This window comes from Geotrypetes seraphini, chromosome 2 (assembly GCF_902459505.1).
Source record: "Geotrypetes seraphini chromosome 2, aGeoSer1.1, whole genome shotgun sequence".
NCBI lineage: Eukaryota > Metazoa > Chordata > Amphibia > Gymnophiona > Dermophiidae > Geotrypetes > Geotrypetes seraphini.
In genome coordinates this window covers 381301101-381320459 of record NC_047085.1, presented here as the reverse complement: position 1 = coordinate 381320459, position 19359 = coordinate 381301101, and the positions used below count along the sequence as shown (strand labels likewise).

The 19359-nt window shown below is 42.7% G+C and overlaps 1 protein-coding gene across 1 annotated transcript in view; it reads left to right on the top strand.

The window, feature by feature from the left end:
• Positions 1 to 19359, top strand: part of KCNH8 (potassium voltage-gated channel subfamily H member 8) — a 346041-nt gene that overhangs the window by 269731 nt on the left and 56951 nt on the right. Inside the window, exon 12 of the mRNA XM_033930671.1 lies at positions 1007 to 1045. Coding sequence (XP_033786562.1) covers positions 1007 to 1045 — 39 coding nt within the window. The remainder of the gene's footprint in view (positions 1 to 1006; positions 1046 to 19359) is intronic.

The window sequence follows — 19359 nt, the reverse complement described above, 5'->3', positions numbered from 1 at the left end:
CAAGGTAATTTAAGTCAGCATTAAGACCCTTTAAGTCACCTTAAAGAGTAAATAACTTCCCCCCTAAATAAATAAATATTACTCTTCATGAGTGAATCAGCCTCTTTATTGATGATCTGTTATATATATATATATATGAGCAGAATATGAATACACCGAAAAATCCATGTTTTTATTTAACAATTTATTACATTTACATATGGATCCATAGTAAAAATTAAAAAAAACAACAACCAACTTCTGCACCTGCCTCTTCTATGCCTATGGAAATATAAATGTTAACAAGTTCCTATGTCTCGCACTACAGCATCGTTTTCAAATTTTCTTTAAAATTATGTTTACCATCCATGTAAGTTACTGACACCTTAGGGCATTTTGTTTTATTATAATACTGTATCTGATTGTTCTGCTGAATGCTGCATGCATTCCATCTGAGAAGCAGTTGCTCAATGTGTGTGTCAGCCATGTCACTTAATTAATAAATACACTGACAGATGAGCAAGTGCTGCATGCAGATTAATTGCTCTGAATAGAAAACCAAATACTGTAGTGCCAAAAGTTTCATCAATCTAGTTTGTCCATTTTGATTCCACAGGAAAATGTATAGGCTATTATGTTTAAAGAGCATGTGTTGTTTTCTTTACATGAATAATTATTTTGCAGATGTTGTATTAGCATTAAAGGAATTGTTATTTCAATTTAATTAACTCTAATGGATCGCTAAACACTAAAATGGTGACATATATGCCATCCTGGAGTTTGTTTCTCCTCACTTTCAGATTGTCTTAACTACAAAGGGATCAAATAACTCATGTAGTTTCCCTCCATGCATCTAGCAGCCCTATAAAAATGATAAATAGTAGTAGTCATAGTTTCACCATCATTTTATATAGCATACTATCAATCATAAACTACTGTGGTCATTTCTCTTTTAAAATTATATAGGAAAAAGTATGCTCATTCAGTAAACTAGTGCTTTTTAAAATTATTTTTGTTCCTTTTTCAGAGGATGTCAAAATTAACAAGCAGATCTACTGTGGCTCAGGTAATATATGAGAAAGATTTTTGAATGTTCGTTTTTATTAAAAATTGTCATTAAATAAAATAAGAATCCCACAATAACAAGCATAATTTTACAACTTACGTAGCAAATTTATTTCAGTAGTTCATAACAGTGAATGATGATGAGTATGAAAAGTCAGCTGAAAGTTATGCCGTTATGGAGGCAATTTTCAAATAACTTGGGCAACTTCAGAATTCACTAGTATTTAATGCCTTGGGATCTTATGTGAAAGTTATGTTAGAAGGCTTGAGTAGCATTTAGGGGAGAGATAAGAGTGGAGAGATACTGAGGAGCTGCAAAAGTCACTAAAAAGGAGTTTATATAAGAGACCATTTCAATGTATGTAGAGCATTGCGTTTCTCTGTCAAGACACCTTCAAACTTGGCTGTCTGACAAACAGTATGCAGTAGATACTGAGCCAATGAAGTGATATGAGAAAAAGGCTAATGTGAGCATTGCAACACTTGCAAAATATAAGTCATGCAGCAGAATTTTGAATAGATTGAAAGGGAGAGAGATGGTTTAGTGAGAGACCAGTGAGAAGCAAGTTGTACTAATCTAAGTGTGAGGTAATTAGAGTATTGATAAGGGTTGTTGTTTTTTTTTTTTTAAATTATTATCTTTATTAGCAATTGCAAAGGGAACATACAACCAGGATCACAACAAGCAGAACGAACAGATCAGGCATAGATACCAACTCTAAGGGTTTTGGTAGTGTGTTCAGAAAAGACAGGCTGAATCTTTGTGTATGTGGTGCAAACTACACATGCCATGGGTGAGCCCAAATGGACAAAGGGCCACCCACTTTGGATTCAGGCCCAACCAGCAGGGGCACAGCAGTGATGTGGCTGGTGGGGATCCCCAAGTCCTGCCAGCAGGGCCGGATTTTCCTATAGGCTAACTAGGCTTCAGTCTAGGGCCTCAAGATCAAGAGGGGCCTACATTCAAATTGTTAGCAAAATTAAAATTACACTATTCTAAAAACAGTGAACACTAAAACACTAAACCGAAAATAAGGAGAAATTCTACGCTTTGGGATCGGAACCGGCTCCGGCTGCAAAGGGCGCCTACTTGGCTTCTCCCTTTCTTTTTCTCACCCTGGGAGGAGGATCGGGGAGGGAAAGACGTCAGTCCGGAAACAGCTGGGCAAAGCCCAGCCCCACGGGGAGAGAGGCAAAACGTGGATCCATCAGGACAGGGCGTCCCAGACTGGCATCGGGGGGGGGGGGGTTTCAGTGGAAGGAGGATGGGAGGCAGGCAGGCTGGCATCGGAGGGGGGGTGGGAGGGTTTAATGGAAGGCAGGCAGGCAGAATGGCATGGGGGGGTTCAATGGAAGGGGGATGGGAGGCAGGCGGGCATCGGAGGGGGGGTGAGGTGAGGAAGGACGCACTGGGGGCACTATGGACATAGGAAGGGGCAATGCTGTGTGTTATGTTTGATTAGTTATTGTTACAAGTACTATATATGATGCTGAGAATAAATTTCCAAATAAGTGTTCTCGACTTTTTTTTATTTATTATCCGTGTCACATTTTTTATAAAGGTTAGTACCAATAACAACATGTTTCATTTAACATAGTGATATATATCACAGTAATGATGTATTTTATTATCTCTCATGTAATTTACAAACTTAAAAATGGGAGGTGAAAGGGCCTCATAAGTGGAATAGCCTAGGGCCTCTTTTCATCTAAATCCAGCCCTGCCTGCCAGCTAAATATTCCTGGCATTTCTCTCAGGAGAACAAGGGGGGAGTCACTTAACTCTACTCTCCCAACTCCCCCAACTCCAGGAACCTTTAAATTACATTACATCGGTGTCTTCTTTCCTGCCAATATCTTTCAGTTCTAGACAGTTTAGAACAAGAAATTAGACTGGGCATTCCCAGGGAGATTACAAGGTTGAAAGCTATAGTTTGCGTCAGGATTTTGGAAGGATCGATATGGTTTGGTTATATCATTTGACAAATTTCTTGAATAGTATGGTTTTCAGTTCTTTCCTGAATGTTTTGTAGTTGGGTGTCGTGGTCAGCAGATTTGAGAGATGGCAGTCTATTTTTGCTCGTCTGGTAGCTAGTAGACTGTCATTTTTTTTTTTTTGCTTTGCATGCCTTTGATTGGGGGGTGGGTAAAGTGTGCTTGAGTTCTCCTTGGTCTGTAAGTGTTTTGCCTGATTAAGCGGTTATTCAGATAGCTTAGTCCATTTCCATTTAGGACTTTGAATAGGGTGCAGTAGAATTTGTGTTGTATGTGTGCTTGTACTGGGAGCCAGTGTGAGTTTTGGAAAGCTGAGGTAATGTGGTTGTATTTTTTCAGCAAGTATATTAGTCTTAGGGCTGTATTTTGGACTGTTTGTAATTGTTTTAGCATGTTGGCGGAGCATGACAGGTAAAGTATGTTATCCCAGGACAAGTAGGCAGCATTCTCACACATGGGTGACCACCGACAGAGCGCCGGTCCGGACACTTGAAAAATGAACCGCAACTTTAAGTTTAGAAAGTTCACGATCAGCCCGCACCGTGCATGCATGAGTGCCTTCCCGCCCGACGTAGGCGTGTGGTCCCTTCAGTTTCCTAGTTTCCAAGGAGCTAGAAAGACACATTTTTCAAAGGCCGTTGAAAGTTTTTCTCTCGCTTGCCTTCCTGCTCTCACGGATTGTGATTTTTTGTCACAGTTTTCGTTTTCATTTAAAAAAAAAAATAGTGAAAAAAATTTATTTTTTCTTTTTCTTTTGCTGTCACGGGCTTTCGGCCTGGCGGGGCCTTCTGAATTCCTTTCACCATCAAATTCGATTTTTCCATGGTGATCTTTCCATCCATGTCCTGCCCATCGATGGGTTTCAAAAAGTGCGGTCGCTGTGCTCAGGCCATATCCATCACCGATCCTCACTGCTGGTGCTTCCAGTGTCTGGGGTCCGAGCACCATCCCAAATACTGCTCTCGCTGCTCTTCCCTCCAGAAGTGTACCCTAAAGAACAGGTTACTTCAACAAAAACAGCTTTTCGGCGTCGCAATGGAAAAGGAGCCGACTTCATCTCCAACATTGTCCGCGCCGACCAAGACCGCACCGACCAAGACGACACCGAGATCTTCAACTAAGGTGGAACCACCAACTTTAACTCCGGTGTCGCAATTCACCATGTCCCTAGGTAAGCCAGCTAAGAAGCCTTCCACTTCCCCCTCCATCCCGGAGGGGGAAGTGGAAGGCTTCTTAGCTGGCTTACCTAGGGACATGGTCAAAGCTGCAGTGAGTCAAGTCCTGCCGACCTCACGTAAGTCCTGCAAATGCACAGCTCCGCTCTCGATGAGTGCCTCTACTTCAGCCTCCTCATCCCCGGACCGTACCATTAAGACAACGATACTGGCTAAAAAGCAGTCGATACTGGCTCTTTCACTTAAGCAGAAGATTGACAACCTGCTAAGGGAAGAAAAGGGGAACACTTTCACATGTTGGTACCGTCCTCCCTTGTGCAGCTGTTGGCACCGACTCTCCAGGAGACACTCTACTCTGAGTTCCTCACGGCACCAACCACTCCTGTGACTACTGCTCATCCGGTGTGGACATCCTCGACACGGGAGTCAAGTATTCCACTGACTTGGCACCGGTCTTCCTCTGCCATATCAAGAGAGGCCACACCTTTACAGTCAGGCAAAGCCTCATGCAAATCTAAGCATCTTGAGGCCTCCATACTGAGCAGTTGACACCGATCTCACCATTCATCTTTCCTACTGAGAGATTCAGACCTATTGGGGGATTCTGAGCCAAAACTACCATCTTCTACAGAGGACGATTCTTCTGTTTCTGATTCTCCTCGTCGTTCACCAATCAGAGCATCATCACCTGAGAAGCTTTCCTTCTCTAGGTTCATGCGCAAGATGGTAATGGACCTGGACATTCCTTTAGAGGCATATTCCAAATATAGCAAAGAATATTTGGAAACTCTTGATTACAACCTTCCCCCTAAGGATATGCTAAAGCTTCCTCTTCATGGCATACTTCAAGAGACTTTTTATAAGAACTTTGAGACTCTTCTTTCTGTGCCAGTAGCCCCCCAAAGTTAGAATATCTTTACATTATATTACATTACATTAGGGACTTCTATTCCGCCTATACCTTGCAGTTCAAGGCGGATTACAAAAGAGCTAACTGGACATTTCCAGTGAAGTTACAACAGTTTGGGGTTTTTTGTTTTTTTTGTTTTTGTTTTTTTTGGTTACAAGGGAGGAGAGGTACCTGGATTAATTCTGGAAGAACTTGCAAATTGGATATTAAATTGACTGTACGTTACTGTGTGATATAACAAATAGATTACAGTTAGAGTACAAATAAGATTACGTTACATTTCATGGATCTGAATACTTGGTTGGTGTTTTGGGGAGGAAGAGATTATTTAAGTGGAGGTTTTGGGGAGAATTTATCTAGGAGGAGGGGGACGGGTTAGGTTAAGATATCTGGATAAATTTTTTGAAAAGTAGGGTTTTTATTTCTTTTTGAAAAGTTTTGAAGTCGCCCGTTGCCGTCAACAGGTTGGAGATGGAGTGGTTAAGTTTTGCTGCTTGCGTCGCCAGAAGGTTATCAAACATCTTTTTGCGCTGAGTGCCCTTGAGAGTTGCCATTACTAGGCTTTGACAAACCTCAATTGCCCCACAAGTCTCTAGTGGTGGAGCCTACATTGAAGAAGTCATCTGGGGCTAGTGTGTATGCATCCGTACCTCCTGGCAGAGAAGGAAAGACATGGACAAGTTCGGCAAGCGCCTCTACCAAAACTCAATGTTGGCAAACAAGACAGGAAATTATAATTTTTTCTTTTCCTGCTACCTCAAACATCTCATCAAACAGTTTTCATCATTCCAATAATATATCCCTGCACGTAAAGCCAAGAATTTTCAGTCTCTTATCTCTACTGTCCTACAGATTCATAAATATATGGTGAGATTAGCCTATGACACTTTCAAACTCACCTCTCGAGCAGCAGCTATGTCGGTGGCAATGAGACAGCTTGCATGGTTGCATGTTTTAGACTTCGACATTAACCACCAAGACTGTCTGACCAATGCTCCATGCCTTGGTAATGAGCTGTTTGGAGCCTCTACTGACACTGACACTGACACCCAGAAGCTGTCTGTTCACGAAACCAGATGGGATGTGCTGGTGAAACCCAAAAAGAAGCTTCTACCTGCTCGCCCATTTAAACCTGCTTCTTCTTACCAGCACAGATATACTGCAAAGCCTATTGCTCCTGCTCCTGCTCCTCCTCCACCTCATAGGCATAGACAACAGCCACGTCAACAACCTAAATAGCAGGCTGCTACTCAAAAGCCTGCCCAGCCTTTTTGACGTGCTCCTTCAGAGCATAGCCGCCATCCCTCTGCTATTCACTCTGCCTCAGCAGATTGGGGGATGTCTTCAGATTTACATAAATCGCTAGGAAATAATTACATCAGATCTTTGGGTCCTCAACATCATTTGTCAGGGTTATATCCTTCATTTTCACACCCTTCCTCCGGACCATTCTCCAAGAGAGTCTGCTTTAAACCCGACACAGACCTCTCTACTACTCCAGGAGGTCCTTCTCCTCAATGCCATTGAGAAAGTTCCTCCCTATCAACAGCATCAAGGCTTTTACTCCCGATACTTCTTGGTCCCGAAAAAGACTGGAGGACTGGATTCTGGATCTCCGAGCTCTCAACAAACATCTTGTCAGAGAGAAGTTTTGAATGCTCTCTCTCGTCCTTCTCTATCTCCTATTGTAACAGAACGAATAGCTATGCTCTCTGGACCTTAAGGAAGCCTATACGCATATACCAATACATCCGGCTTCCAAGAAGTACCTTCGCTTCCAAATCAGTCATCGTCACTACCAGTACAAAGTCCTTCCATTTGGCCTGGCATCTTCTCCCAGAGTCTTCACAAAGTGCTTAATTATAGTGGCAGCAGCCCTCCGATCCCAAGGTCTCCAGGTGTTTCCTTATATGGATGACTGGTTAATCAAGGCTTCATCGTCTCAGGAGGCAGCTCTGGTGACGACTCATACCATTTCTTTCCTTCAAGTCTAGGGCTTCAAAATCAATTTCCCAAAGTCCAACTTGCAGCCGACTCAATGTCTCTAGTTCATCGGGGCTATTTTGGATACCACTCTCATGAGGGTGTTTCTTCCCCCAGATCACCTAACCGTTTTGCTCCATCTCTGTCAGCAGATGTTTCAGCTCCAAATAATCTCTGTGAGACGCATGATGGTTCTCCTGGGCAACATGGCCTCAACAGTTCATGTCACTCCACTTGCCAGACTGCATCTTCGCACTCCTCAGTGGGCCCTCGCTTCTCAGTGGTCTCAAGTGAAAGATACGCTCTCACAGCATATCTCTGTAACATCATCTCTTCTGCAGTCGCTCCACTGGCGGATGACCTACTCCAATATATCCAGAGGTTTCCTTTTCCATCTCCCTCCTCATCAACAGGTGCTCACGATGGATGCTTCTCTATATGCCTGGGGGGTGCACATGAGCGGTCTTCAGACGCAAGGTCACTGGACTTCCACAGAGCACAAATTTCACATCAAGTTGCTGAAGCTCAGAGCGATGCATTATGCATTGAAAGCTTTCCAATATCTTCTAAGCGATCAAGTCCTCCTCTGCATGGACAATCAAGTAGCAATGTACTACATAAACAAGCAAGGAGGTACGGGCTTTCTTTCTCTTTGTCAAGAGGCTCAAAGGATTTGGCTTTGGCCGACAAACTGCAGCCTTTTCTTAAGGGCAGTCTACATACAGGGAGAGAATAATTTCTTGACAGACAACCTCAGCAGAATTCTTCAGCCTCACAAATGGACACTCAGATCCACAACTCTTCAGTACATCTTCACAAGTGGCACTCCTCAAGTGGACTTGTTTGCCACTCCCCATAATCACAAGTTGCCCCAGTTCTGCTCGAGAGTTTACTCACCTCACCATCTGGAAGCAGATGCATTTCTCCTAGACTGGACGCAAATGTTTCTCTATGCGTTTCCTCCCACTCCTCTTATCTTGAAAACTCTGTTCAAACTCAAGCAGGAATCAGCCACCATGATACTAATAGCTCCTCAGTGGCCCAGGCAGCATTGGTTCTCCCTTCTACTTCAACTCAGCACCAGGGAGCCCATACCTCTTCCAATATTTCCTAATCTGCTTACACAGAATCATGGAGCTCTTCTTCATCCTAACCTGCAATTGTTGCACCTGATAGCTTAGTATCTCTCGGGCTGACTTCATTGCATCTCTCTCAGCCCGTACATGATATTATTGATGCCTCCACGAAACCATCCACTCAACAATGTTACCAACAAAAGTGGACTTGGTTTTCTTCATCATCATCATCATGATCCAACTTCCTTGTCAGTTGAATTGGTGTTGGACTACATCTGTCTCACTCTGGTCTCAAGTCTACCTCTATCAGAGTCCATCTCAGCACTATTACAGCTTTTCACGTGCCAGTCAAGGGGAAGCCTCTTACTGCTCATCCTTTGGTCTCCAGATTCATGAAAGGTCTTTTCAGTGTTAAATCACCTCTCAAACCTCCTCCTGTAGTCTGGAAACTTAATGTAGTTCTTTCCAGGTTGATGAAGCCACCGTTTGAACCAAAGGCTACATCTCATCTCAAGTTTCTCACCTGGAAAGTTGTTTTTCTGATCTTGCTCACTTCTGCCAGGAGAGTCAGTGAATTACAGGCAATGGTGGCAGATCCACCCTTCACAGTGTTTCACCATGACAAAGTGGTACTACGTACACATCCTAAGTTTCTACTGAAAGTTGTTAAGGAGTTTCATCTCAATCAATCATAGAAACATAGAATATGACGGCAGAAAAGGGCTGTAGCCCATCAAGTCTGCCCACGCTAATGACCCACCCCCAGACTTCACCCGGCTAGAGATCCCACATACATATCCCATTTCTTTTTGAAATCGAGCACGCTGCTGGCGTTAATCACCTGCAATGGAAGTTCATTCCAATGATCGACTACCCTTTCGGTGAAGAAATACTTCCTGGCGTCGCCATGAAATTGCCCACCTTTGATTTTCAGCGGATGACCTCTTGTGGTTGAAGGTCCTTTAAGAAAGAAGATATCGTCTTCCACCTCGATGCGGCCCATGATATATTTAAAAGTCTCAATCATGTCCCCCCTCTGTCTACGTTCCTCGAGCGAGTATAGTTGCAGTTTATTCAGTCTTTCCTCATATGGAAGGTTCTTGAGTCCCGAGACCATCCTGGTGGTCATTCGCTGAACCGACTCGATTCTCCGCACATCTTTTTGATAATGTGGTCTCCAAAATTGAACACAATATTCAAGATGAGGTCTCACCATGGATCTGTACAGGGGCATTATGACTTCGGGCCTCTGGCTGACGAAACCTCTACGGATGCATCCCACCATTTGTCTAGCCTTGGATGCAGATTTCTCCACCTGCTTGGCAGTTTTCATGTCTTCACTAATGATTACTCCCAAATCACGTTCTGCCCTAGTCCTAGCTAAGGTCTCACCATTCAGAGTGTAAGTTCTGCATGGGTTTTTGCTGCCAAGGTGCATGACCTTACATTTTTTGGCATTAAAGCCTAGCTGCCAAGTCGAGGACCAATGTTCCAATAAGAGCAGGTCCTGTTCCATACTGTCGGGCAAGGTGCTGTTATCTACTATTTTGCATAGTTTGGCATCGTCGGCGAATAGTGTTATTTTACCTTGAAGCCCTTGAGTCAGGTCTCTTATGTATATGTTGAAAAGGATCGGTCCCAAGACCGATCCCTGTGGCACTCCACTGGTCACCTCCGATGTATTGGAGGGGGTACCGTTAACCACTACCCTCTGGATTCTACCGCTTAACCAGTCATTGACCCATGTCGTCAATATCACTCCCAATCCCATCGAAGTCATTTTGCTCAACAATCTGCGGTGCGGGACGCTATCAAAAGCTTTGCTGAAGTCCAAGTACACGACGTCTAGAGACTTCCCCATATCCAGTTTCCTTGTAACCCAGTCAAAGAAGCTGATCAGATTGGATTGACAGGACCTTCCCTTTGTGAATCCATGCTGCTGGGGATCCTGTAGATTCTCCTCAGTCAGAATCGTATCTAATTCGTGTTTAATAAGTCTTTCCATGAGTTTGCTCACTATTGAGGTGAGACTGACCAGTCTGTAATTCGCAGCCTCCGTTCTGCAACCTTTTTTGTGCAATGGAATGACGTTAGCTGTTTTCCAGTCCATGGGGACTTTTCCGGTACTTAGGGAAAGATTGAACAGCACGGATAGTGGTTCCGCCAGGACATCACACAACTCCCTAAGAATCCTGGGGTGTAGATTGTCCGGTCCCATGGCTTTGTTCACCTTGAGTTTTGATAGTTCGCCATGGACGCTGCTGGGTGTAAACTTGAAATTTTGAAACGGGTCTTCCGAGGTTTTCCTTGCCTGCAGTTGTGGACTGGTCCCCGGCGCCTCACAAGTAAAGACTGAGCAAAAGTATTCAATTAGTAGTTTGGCTTTATCAGAATCCGTTTCTGCATAGGTCCCGTCTGTTTTCCTGAGACGTACTATCCCATCTGTGTTTCGTTTCCTGTTGCTAATGTATCTGAAGAAGGATTTATCCCCTTTTTTAATGTTTTTTGCTAGTTGTTCTTCTGTTTGAATCTTGGCCTCTCTGACTGCCGCTTTGACTGCTTTAGACCTGGTCAGATAGTCTTCTTTTGCCACCCTGTTTCCATTATGCTTGTAGGAAATAAAAGCTTTTTTCTTTTCCTTGACAAGATCCGAGATCGATTGTTCTTCCAGTTTTCTCATCCTGGAGAAGGCGCTATACACTCTGGACTGTAAATGTGCTTTGGCCTTTTATATCGACAGAACATCTCCCCAGCTGTTCCTCTCATTTGATCCAAACAAGTTCCAAAAGAACGCTTTCCAACTGGTTAGTTGCCTGTATTTCATTCTGCTACACTCAGACCGGACTGCCCCTAGAGAGTCATGTTACAGCTCACAAGGTACGAGTTATAGTAGCTTCTGTTGCTTTCCTTAGATCCACTCCCATTGAGGAAATCTGTAAAGCTGCCATTGGTCCTCAGTTCATACATTCACTTCACATTACTGTCTGGAAACTTTTTCCCAAAGGGATGGACATTTTGGCCAGTCAGTATTACAAAATTTAAGTTCTTAAAGGCCAACTCTTTCTCCATCCCATTCTAATTAGCTTGGAGGTTACCCATGTGTGAGAATATGCTGTCTGCTTGTCCTGGGATAAAGCACAGTTACTTACCGTAACAGGTGTTATCCAGGGGCAGCTGAACTTTGAACCTGTGCTGAACTTTGTTGGGAGTCAGGCACTCCTGTGGTCAGAGTGGGGCTCACTAATATCACCAAATGCCTTTGCTGGGCAGTATAAGATCTGAGGAGCAGGGGACTATACGCTACTACTCTGGTTTCTATGAGGAAGCAGAAAAGTAGAAGATCAATCAAAAGTGGATCCATTCAAATTATAGGCTCCATAGATTCGCATTTAAGACCCAAGGAAATTGGTGCTATTCCTGGAGCAGTGAGTATTCTGTTCTCTTCATCTTATCTCCGAGTGGTAGAATGCCATTGCTTCAACTGGCTCAGGTTCGGGAGCTGAGAGGGTCTCCAAACATCAGTGACTCTTTCTCCTAAAGAGAAGCAATCTTTCAAGAGACAACTCCTGACTTATCCTTGGGTTATATTACATTAAAATACATTTCTAGACCACAATACCTTCCAGATCAATGCAGTTTACATCATCAAGAGACTGTACATCACAGTGAAATACCTACTTCAGCTAAAGTAATGCCTATAGACTATTTTTCTTTCTCTTCATCTGCATTGCCAAGTACCTCATCAGCTATGACTTGAGTTTTTTCTGAAGGACTGGTAATGCAGTTTTTTTGAACTGAGAAAGTTCTAAATGTCAATTTACAGGACTTAAGTTTTTCTTCTTTAATGAACAGACTTCTCAGAAACTCGTAGAACAAGTAAATAGAGTTAAAGCTTTGAAAAATACTCAATCTAAAACTTATACTCAACTGAAATATACTCAAGCTGCAATTGTAGCTGTAAAGATAATTTGTTGATTATAATTTGTTGATTCAAATGCAGATAGAAATGTTTAAGAATTCAGCTAGGGCACGTAATCTTCAAATTCTTAATTTTCCAATGACACATTATTTAGCTCCTAAAGAATTATTGAAAATGTACTTTAAATATGTATATTCTTCAACTACTGAAACATTTGTGATCACTAATGCATATTACTTGCCTAAAGGGGGCTAAGGAGACAAAAGAGAAAGGAGCTTTTGATGTGATTAGCTCACTTGATCATTTAGACGTCTCTAATCTTTTAGAAGCATCTCATGAAATAATAAGTGAGCTACTTTGTTAATAACACTTCAGATTGAAGAGCAAAAGCTAATTATTCCGATGGCTTATTTTCCAAAGGAAAAAAAATCTGTTTTGTGGACATTGTACTGTATATCTATATTTCCTGATGTTCTTGGTGCTACCTAATTATGTAGAAAAGCTTTTCTTCAGTTAAATTCTAAAGTGATAACAATTGGTGCAAAATTATTTTTAAATTTTCCCTGCAAATGTTTAATTGATTATGAAAACCCATTCAGTTGGAAACTTTTCTAGCTGGTAAGCCAGTAAAGAAAGGTTGAGGAAAAGATAATTTAGATTAGTAACGATTGAGGAATTAGAGAAAAATGTTCAAGAAGTATATTATTTGCCTTGGCTCCTAATTATTTGATTTTTTTGTAGTCATATAGGTGAAGTAATCCCTTGATGTAGACTGTGATATGTTTATTGGATTGGTACTACTTTGTTTTCTTTAACAATTTCTGTATTGGAAATATAAACTTTCAATAATAAAAATAAATAAACTTATCTTACAGAAGGCGTGGAGGAACATTTTCGATAGGACATCTAAGTCCAACTTTGGATGTATGGTAATCTGGGGCATAATCAAAAAACGAAAGCATTAAAAAAAATTGACTAAGGCCTAGCTTCACATAATTCAGTCGGTATTACCGACTGGATCGCTGTTGGCCGATTCGCTGGCCGATTCTTCAACAGCGATCAAAGCACAAACAAGTTTGCATGCAAAAGATTTGTATGGAGGTGCAAATCATTTGCATGCAAACATGACCAATTCAATCACTCAGTGAGCGATTGACACATGCGCAAAGCCCTAACAGCTGTGAGAAGAAAGAAGCCTCCTGTCATTGCTGTTAGGGCTTCTGGTTTTGTTTCTTTTTAATGGCACAGATATTGTGCTGTATTAAACACAACCTGTCCCATTAAAAAAAAAAAAAAAAAGCCTCCTGCGCCATGCCCTTCCACCTTGCACCAGCACCTCGAGCCACCATCCACCATCCCCCTCGACAACACTGGGCCTTAGGCCCCTCCCCAGTGTATCATGTGATGCACGGGGAAGGGCCTAAGGCCCAGTGTCATTGAGGAAGGAGCCTAAGGAAGTCCCTGATTGTCCATTTATTTTAGCCAATCAGGGACTTCCTTAGGCTCCTTCTGAAGGAAGTTCCTGATTGGCTCAGATGCCTCAAGCCCCTCCTAAGGGAGGGGTCTGAGGCATCTGAGACAATCAGGACCTTAGGCCCCTCCCCATGCATCACATGATATACCGGGGAGGGGTCTAAGGCCCAGTGTCATCGTTGAGGGGGGAGCAGGAGGTGTTTTCAATACCTCCTACTCCCAACTTTTAATGTACAGGGCAGGGGGGACTGGAGGGGGAGTGGATGCCTTCTTGACAGGAGGGAGTGGGCATCCCTCCTACCTTTTTTGAGGGATGGGGAGGGAGAGGGCGCCTTTGTGGCAGGAGGGAGCGGGCCATTTGTTTTAGGTTTCGGGGGTCACCACATTTGTCAGGGGGCACGATTGTCAGGGGTCGTAGGAGAGGGCCATTGGTGTTGAACAATTTTTTTTCATTTTTTTTTTTATGGGACAGATATTTTGTGTGGGAAAGCCCCTCTTATGTGTACCCTTCTCCTCCTCTGCCAATTCCAGACTCCTTCATTTCTTTCCAGCTGTGTTGTATGCCTGGAACAGACTACATTACATTACATTAGTGACTTCTATTCCGCCTTTAGCTTGTAGTTCAAGGCGGATTACATAAGAATTGTTATGATCTTAATACATAAGATTATAAAAGAGCATGTTCTAATTATCTAAGGAGAGGATTGGTAAAGCCGGTGGAGATTGGGACTTTATTGGTATATTGGTTATATTGGTTTTATGTGTTTTTTGAAGAGTAAGGTTTTTGTTTCTTTTTTGAAAGTTTTGTAGTTTGTGGTTGAAGTCAGCAGATTGGTGAGTTGTCGGTCCAGTTTTGCTGTTCTGGTGGCCAGAAGGCTGTCATATATTTTTTTTCATTTGACATTTTTGGTTGCGGGTGCGTGAATATTGTGTGGGTTCTCCTGTGTCTGATTGAGGTGGAGTGAGTTAGTCGATTGTTCCAGTAGGAAGGGCTGTTTCCGTTTATAGCTTTGAATAGTAGGAAAGGAATTTGAAGTGTATTCTGGTTTGTATTGGGAGCCAGTGTGAGTTGTGGTATGCCTCCGTGATATGGTCGTATTTTTTCAGAGTAGATAAGTCTTAGGGCTGTGTTTTGTATTGTTTGGAGTTGTTTCATCTTTGTTGTTGGGCAGGGGAGATATAGTATGTTGCAGTAGTCTATTAGGCCTAGGATTAGTGATTGAAACACAAGTTAGAATTGTTTTCTTTTGAAGAATTTTCGGACTTATCTAAGGTTTCTCATAGTGGCGAATGAAGTTTCTATTATTTTGTTGATTTGTGGTTGCATTGTACTGCCTCTGTCTCTCAGCACTCCGAGGAGTTTTAGAGTGGGTTGAATGGGGTATGAAATTGAGTTAATATCTATTTTGTCAAGGTTGGGGTTTTGCAGTTTTTAAGAAGGATGAAGTTTGTTTTGTCTGGGTTAAGTTTTAGTTTGTGTTCTTTCATCCATGTTGCTACTGTTTCACGTGTTCCGTGTATTGTGCCTATCATGGATGGTTCAAGTTGGTCGAAGGTGAGGAGTATGGTGATGCCATTTGCGTAGCTGTAAGAGGTAATGCCTAGTTTATCTAGATCGGAGCTTAGGGAGGCAATGTATAAGTTGAAAAGTGTGGGAGATAGGGGAGATCCTTGTGGTACTCCACATGGGTTGGACCAAGGCTCCAATTTTTCTTTGTTTGTTTTGAATCTATAAGTTCTGGATTGTAGGAATCCTTTAAACCATGTTAGAACTTTTCCTGTAATTCCTATTGCATCTAGAGTTTGTATGAGTATGTCGTGGTCTACTAGATCAAAGGCTGCAGAGAGGTCTAGTTGTATGATCATCATTTTTTTTCCAGTGTAGAGGTGTTGTCTCGCGATGTCCATGAGAGTTTCTATTAGGGTCTCTGTGCTGTAGTTGGTTCTGAATCCGGATTGCATGGGGGGGAGTAAGTTGTGGTGATCTAGGTATATGTTTAGGGCTTTAGCTACTAGGCCTTCCATTAGCTTGACATATAGTGGGATTGAGGCTATAGGTCTATAGTTAGATGGTTGGTCTGTTGCTCCCTTGCGGTCTTTTAGGATTGGAGTTATAATGATTTCACTGAGGTTTTGTGGGAAAAGGCCATCGGTGAGTAGGGTTTGTATCCATTGTAGGAGCAGAGTGCGGAATAGCGTACTGGAGATTTTCAGTAGGTATGGTGGGCAGTAGTTAAGTTTGCAGGCTGCATGACTGTATTTGTTATATAGTTTGTTGAAATCTGACCATTGTATAGGTGAGAAGTGGGACCAGGTTCTGTCTGCTGCTATCTGTGGTAGAGGTTGAGATTTCTTCTAGATGAGTAGGTGTATCATTGAACATGGCTCTGATTTTAGCGATCTTATTTTTTAAGAATGTGGCTAACGCGGTTGCTGAGGGAGGGGGGAGTTATTAGTGGTCAGATATGGTGAGGTGTCTGTGAGTTCTTTTAGAAACTGGAATATCTTTTTTGTGTCTTGGGATCTTCTCCTATTTGCTTTGTGTAGTATGTCTTTCTTTTTTCTTTCAGCTTTTGTTTGTAATTTTGGTGAAGTATTTTCCATGCTGCTTTTGTGGAATCTTGGCTACTTTTTCTCCATTTTCTTTCTAGTTGTCTGCATTTTTTTTTGAGTTGGAGTAGTTCATTGTCGAACCATTTGTCGGATTTTCTATGTATTCTTGTTTTGAACTGTTCTGGGGCTATTTCATCTAGGGTTGCTGTACTTAGGATGTTCCATTCTGGGATGAAGTCTTTGGGGTTGTAGTCTTGGATTATTGCGCCTGTCTTTGTCCAGAATTTGGTGGGGTCGACGTGTGGGCGTGAATTGTAAGTTATTTTTTGTGTAATTGGTTTGCTTTTGGTTTTGGTCCAGTTGATTTTGAAGGAGTACGTATAATGGTCTGACCATATGGATCGGTACCAGTATCCGTTTGATGTGTATATTTCTGGCTGAGTGGGCTGTTGGGACATGTATGCTGCAATGTCGAGTTGGTGTCCTTTTTCATGAGTGGTTTGCGGGTCTAGTATCTTGTATGTTAGGGCCACGAGGTATGCTAGTAAGTTTGCTACTTGTTTGTGGGATTGGTTATCGAGGTGTAGGTTAAGGTCTCCTAGTATTAAGTTGTATGTTGTTGTTAGTGAGTTTTGGTAAATGAAATCTTCGAACATTGGTTTTGCTGTGTTCCAGTTTCCTGTTAGTGTTCCTTTAAGTGATGTGCTTGAGAGTTGACAGGCTAGTAGATCCATGTATGGGGTGGTTGTTTTGTCTTGTATTTTTAGGTCCAAGGTGATTTTAGCTATTATGGCAATACCTCCTCCTCTTTTGTTTTCTCTGCAGACCACTATTATTTGGTATCCCTTTGGGCATACTTCCGTTATTCTGGGGTCTGAATCTGAGGTAAGCCAGGATTCTGTGAGGAAAAGGCAATCTATGTTTTCTTCTTCTATCCAGGTCTTTATGTATTCTGCCTTGGGGCCTATGGATCTGATATTCACATATGCACAAGTGAGAGTGGTATAGGCTGTTTGTGTGAACCGAGTTATTTTGGGATAGATGAGTGATCTTAGGCATGGTTGTGTTTTGGTCTTGCAAGGGTTGATCAGTCTTCTTGTAGTATGTGTGGTGGATTGGTAGGTGTAAGTCTGATAGTTTGTGATATTATCTGTTGAGAGTCATCTGGTAGGTTGGGTGGTTCCCTTGGAGTAAGATATGGTTGGTATGGGTGAGATGTTGTTTGCTGTTATCTTCTGGTTGGTAAGGAGTAGGGTAATCAGTAGGATAGCTTGATATTTTTGTGGTATAGTTTTCATCGTTGTAGCAGTGGTAGGGATGTTGGAAGTGTTGGGGATATTCTTTTTCTTTCTTGGCTTGTTGCTAGTCGGTGATGGAAGGGTTGGTTTGTGGCGTTGTGGGTGACTTGTATTGGAGGGTGTCTTCATGAGGGTTGGTTAGGAGGATTTGAGTTTGGTTGTGTTAGGTCTCTGCTTGGTCGCTTCGCAAAGGTGCCTTTGACGTGCGCCTTCAGCGCGCCGAATGGCAGCGCGCCGTTGGGCGCTGAGCCTTTTAACTGGCTCAGCGGTGGAACATCGGGGGAAAGGGGCGGAGTGCGCTCCTACGCTTCCTTCCCTCTGCTCTGTCCAGGTGCGGCTGCCAGGGCCGGTGAGTACAAGAAAAGAAAAGAAAACTTTTCAATTAAATTAAAAGAACTTGACTTGTGCGTTGCCACTGAGCTACCTAAGTCATTGTGCCATGCTCTGTCTCTGGCAGTATTGAAATCCAGGCTAAAAGCCCCATTTTTTTTTAAACTGCTTTCAACTCAACTCCCACTCACTATCAGATACCTTTACATGTTGTATCATTCCTTCTACCAGAATCTTTCCAACTCTGAGATGTCCTGTCTGTCTGTCCAAATTAGATTGTAAGCTCTTCTCAGAAGGGACCATCTACTGAATGTTAAATATACAGCACTGTGCACATCTTTCAGTGCTATAGAAATGATAAATAGTAGTCTCTTAATGCGGCTGCTGGTATGCCTCCAGCAGCTGCTACAGGAGCCCCACAATTTGCCCTAGGACCTGACCTTGGTATTGCACTTCTTGCAGCAAATCTCTCTGCATGACTGAGACTTGCAGTATAAGGGGCTCAGGAGGGGTGGACCCTGTAGGGGGTTCTGCCACAGCAGCAGGTCCTTGTCCTCATCTTTCTCTACCTCAAACCCCTACAGGGACGGCATTCTGCCCAGGGATACTACTCCACCTCTGTGCCCTGGAATGGCAGCTCTCAGGCCCCCTGGTCTACCTCCTGGGTTACCTCCTCTGCCTCCTGATCCTCCTGGGCCACCTCCTGCTGTTCCTGGGCCACCTCCTGCTTCTTGTCACCAGCCTATCCTTAATCAGAGTTCAGATGCTGGACGGTGATATAATTTAATTATATGAGCTCTTCTCAACTGAAGAAGCTACTGCTTGCCTTTTCATCAATCAATAAAAAAACAAAACCAGTTCAAACAAACCCCAATGATACCTTCAACATCTTGGTATCCTAAAATTAGTTGGCTTTTATTGCAAGCTGCTCAAAAACACAAAAACATGTGGTCAGAATGCTCCCATATTCATAATACTGGATGGACCCCCAAGCCAAACAGCAAGTCCTTTCAGTCTTTTCCCTCAAATGAAAACCAAACAAGAAAGCTGTGCACACCACTTCTAGGGCACTGCTCTGGAGAGCGCTGCTCTTAGAAAACACTCACAAAACACAAAAGAAAAATCCAGGAGCTCAGTTCAATAGAGTCCTTGAAACCCCAACAGTTCAAACATCTAACATTTTATTACTTTGCTGTGCACAGTCCTTTGCATAATATCAAACAGCTTCTTGTAGCCTGCTGGAGAGTTGTCAAATGTCTATGATAGTATTTGGAGAACAAAACTCACAGACCTACCCTAGTAACAACTCTTTAGCTGTTGGTCTTCAATGGCCCATCAAAAATATTTTCAAACATGTTCTGGTAACAGTTTCTTTAAGTGGCCTCCAGCCAGTCCTTGGGACTCTCAAAAATCTCTAGTAAACTCACCTTGCATAGTACAAGGTGGGCGAGGGTGTATCTCTGTTCTGTGTGTATGAAAAGAATATAGTTTTCAGTTGGCATTGATTGTGCAGGATCAATTGACTGTGTGGGATCTGGCTTGTTTAGTTTTACAATGTATGTGTTGGTGTTCTAGTGCTCACTGCAGTGTTTAAGATGCTGCC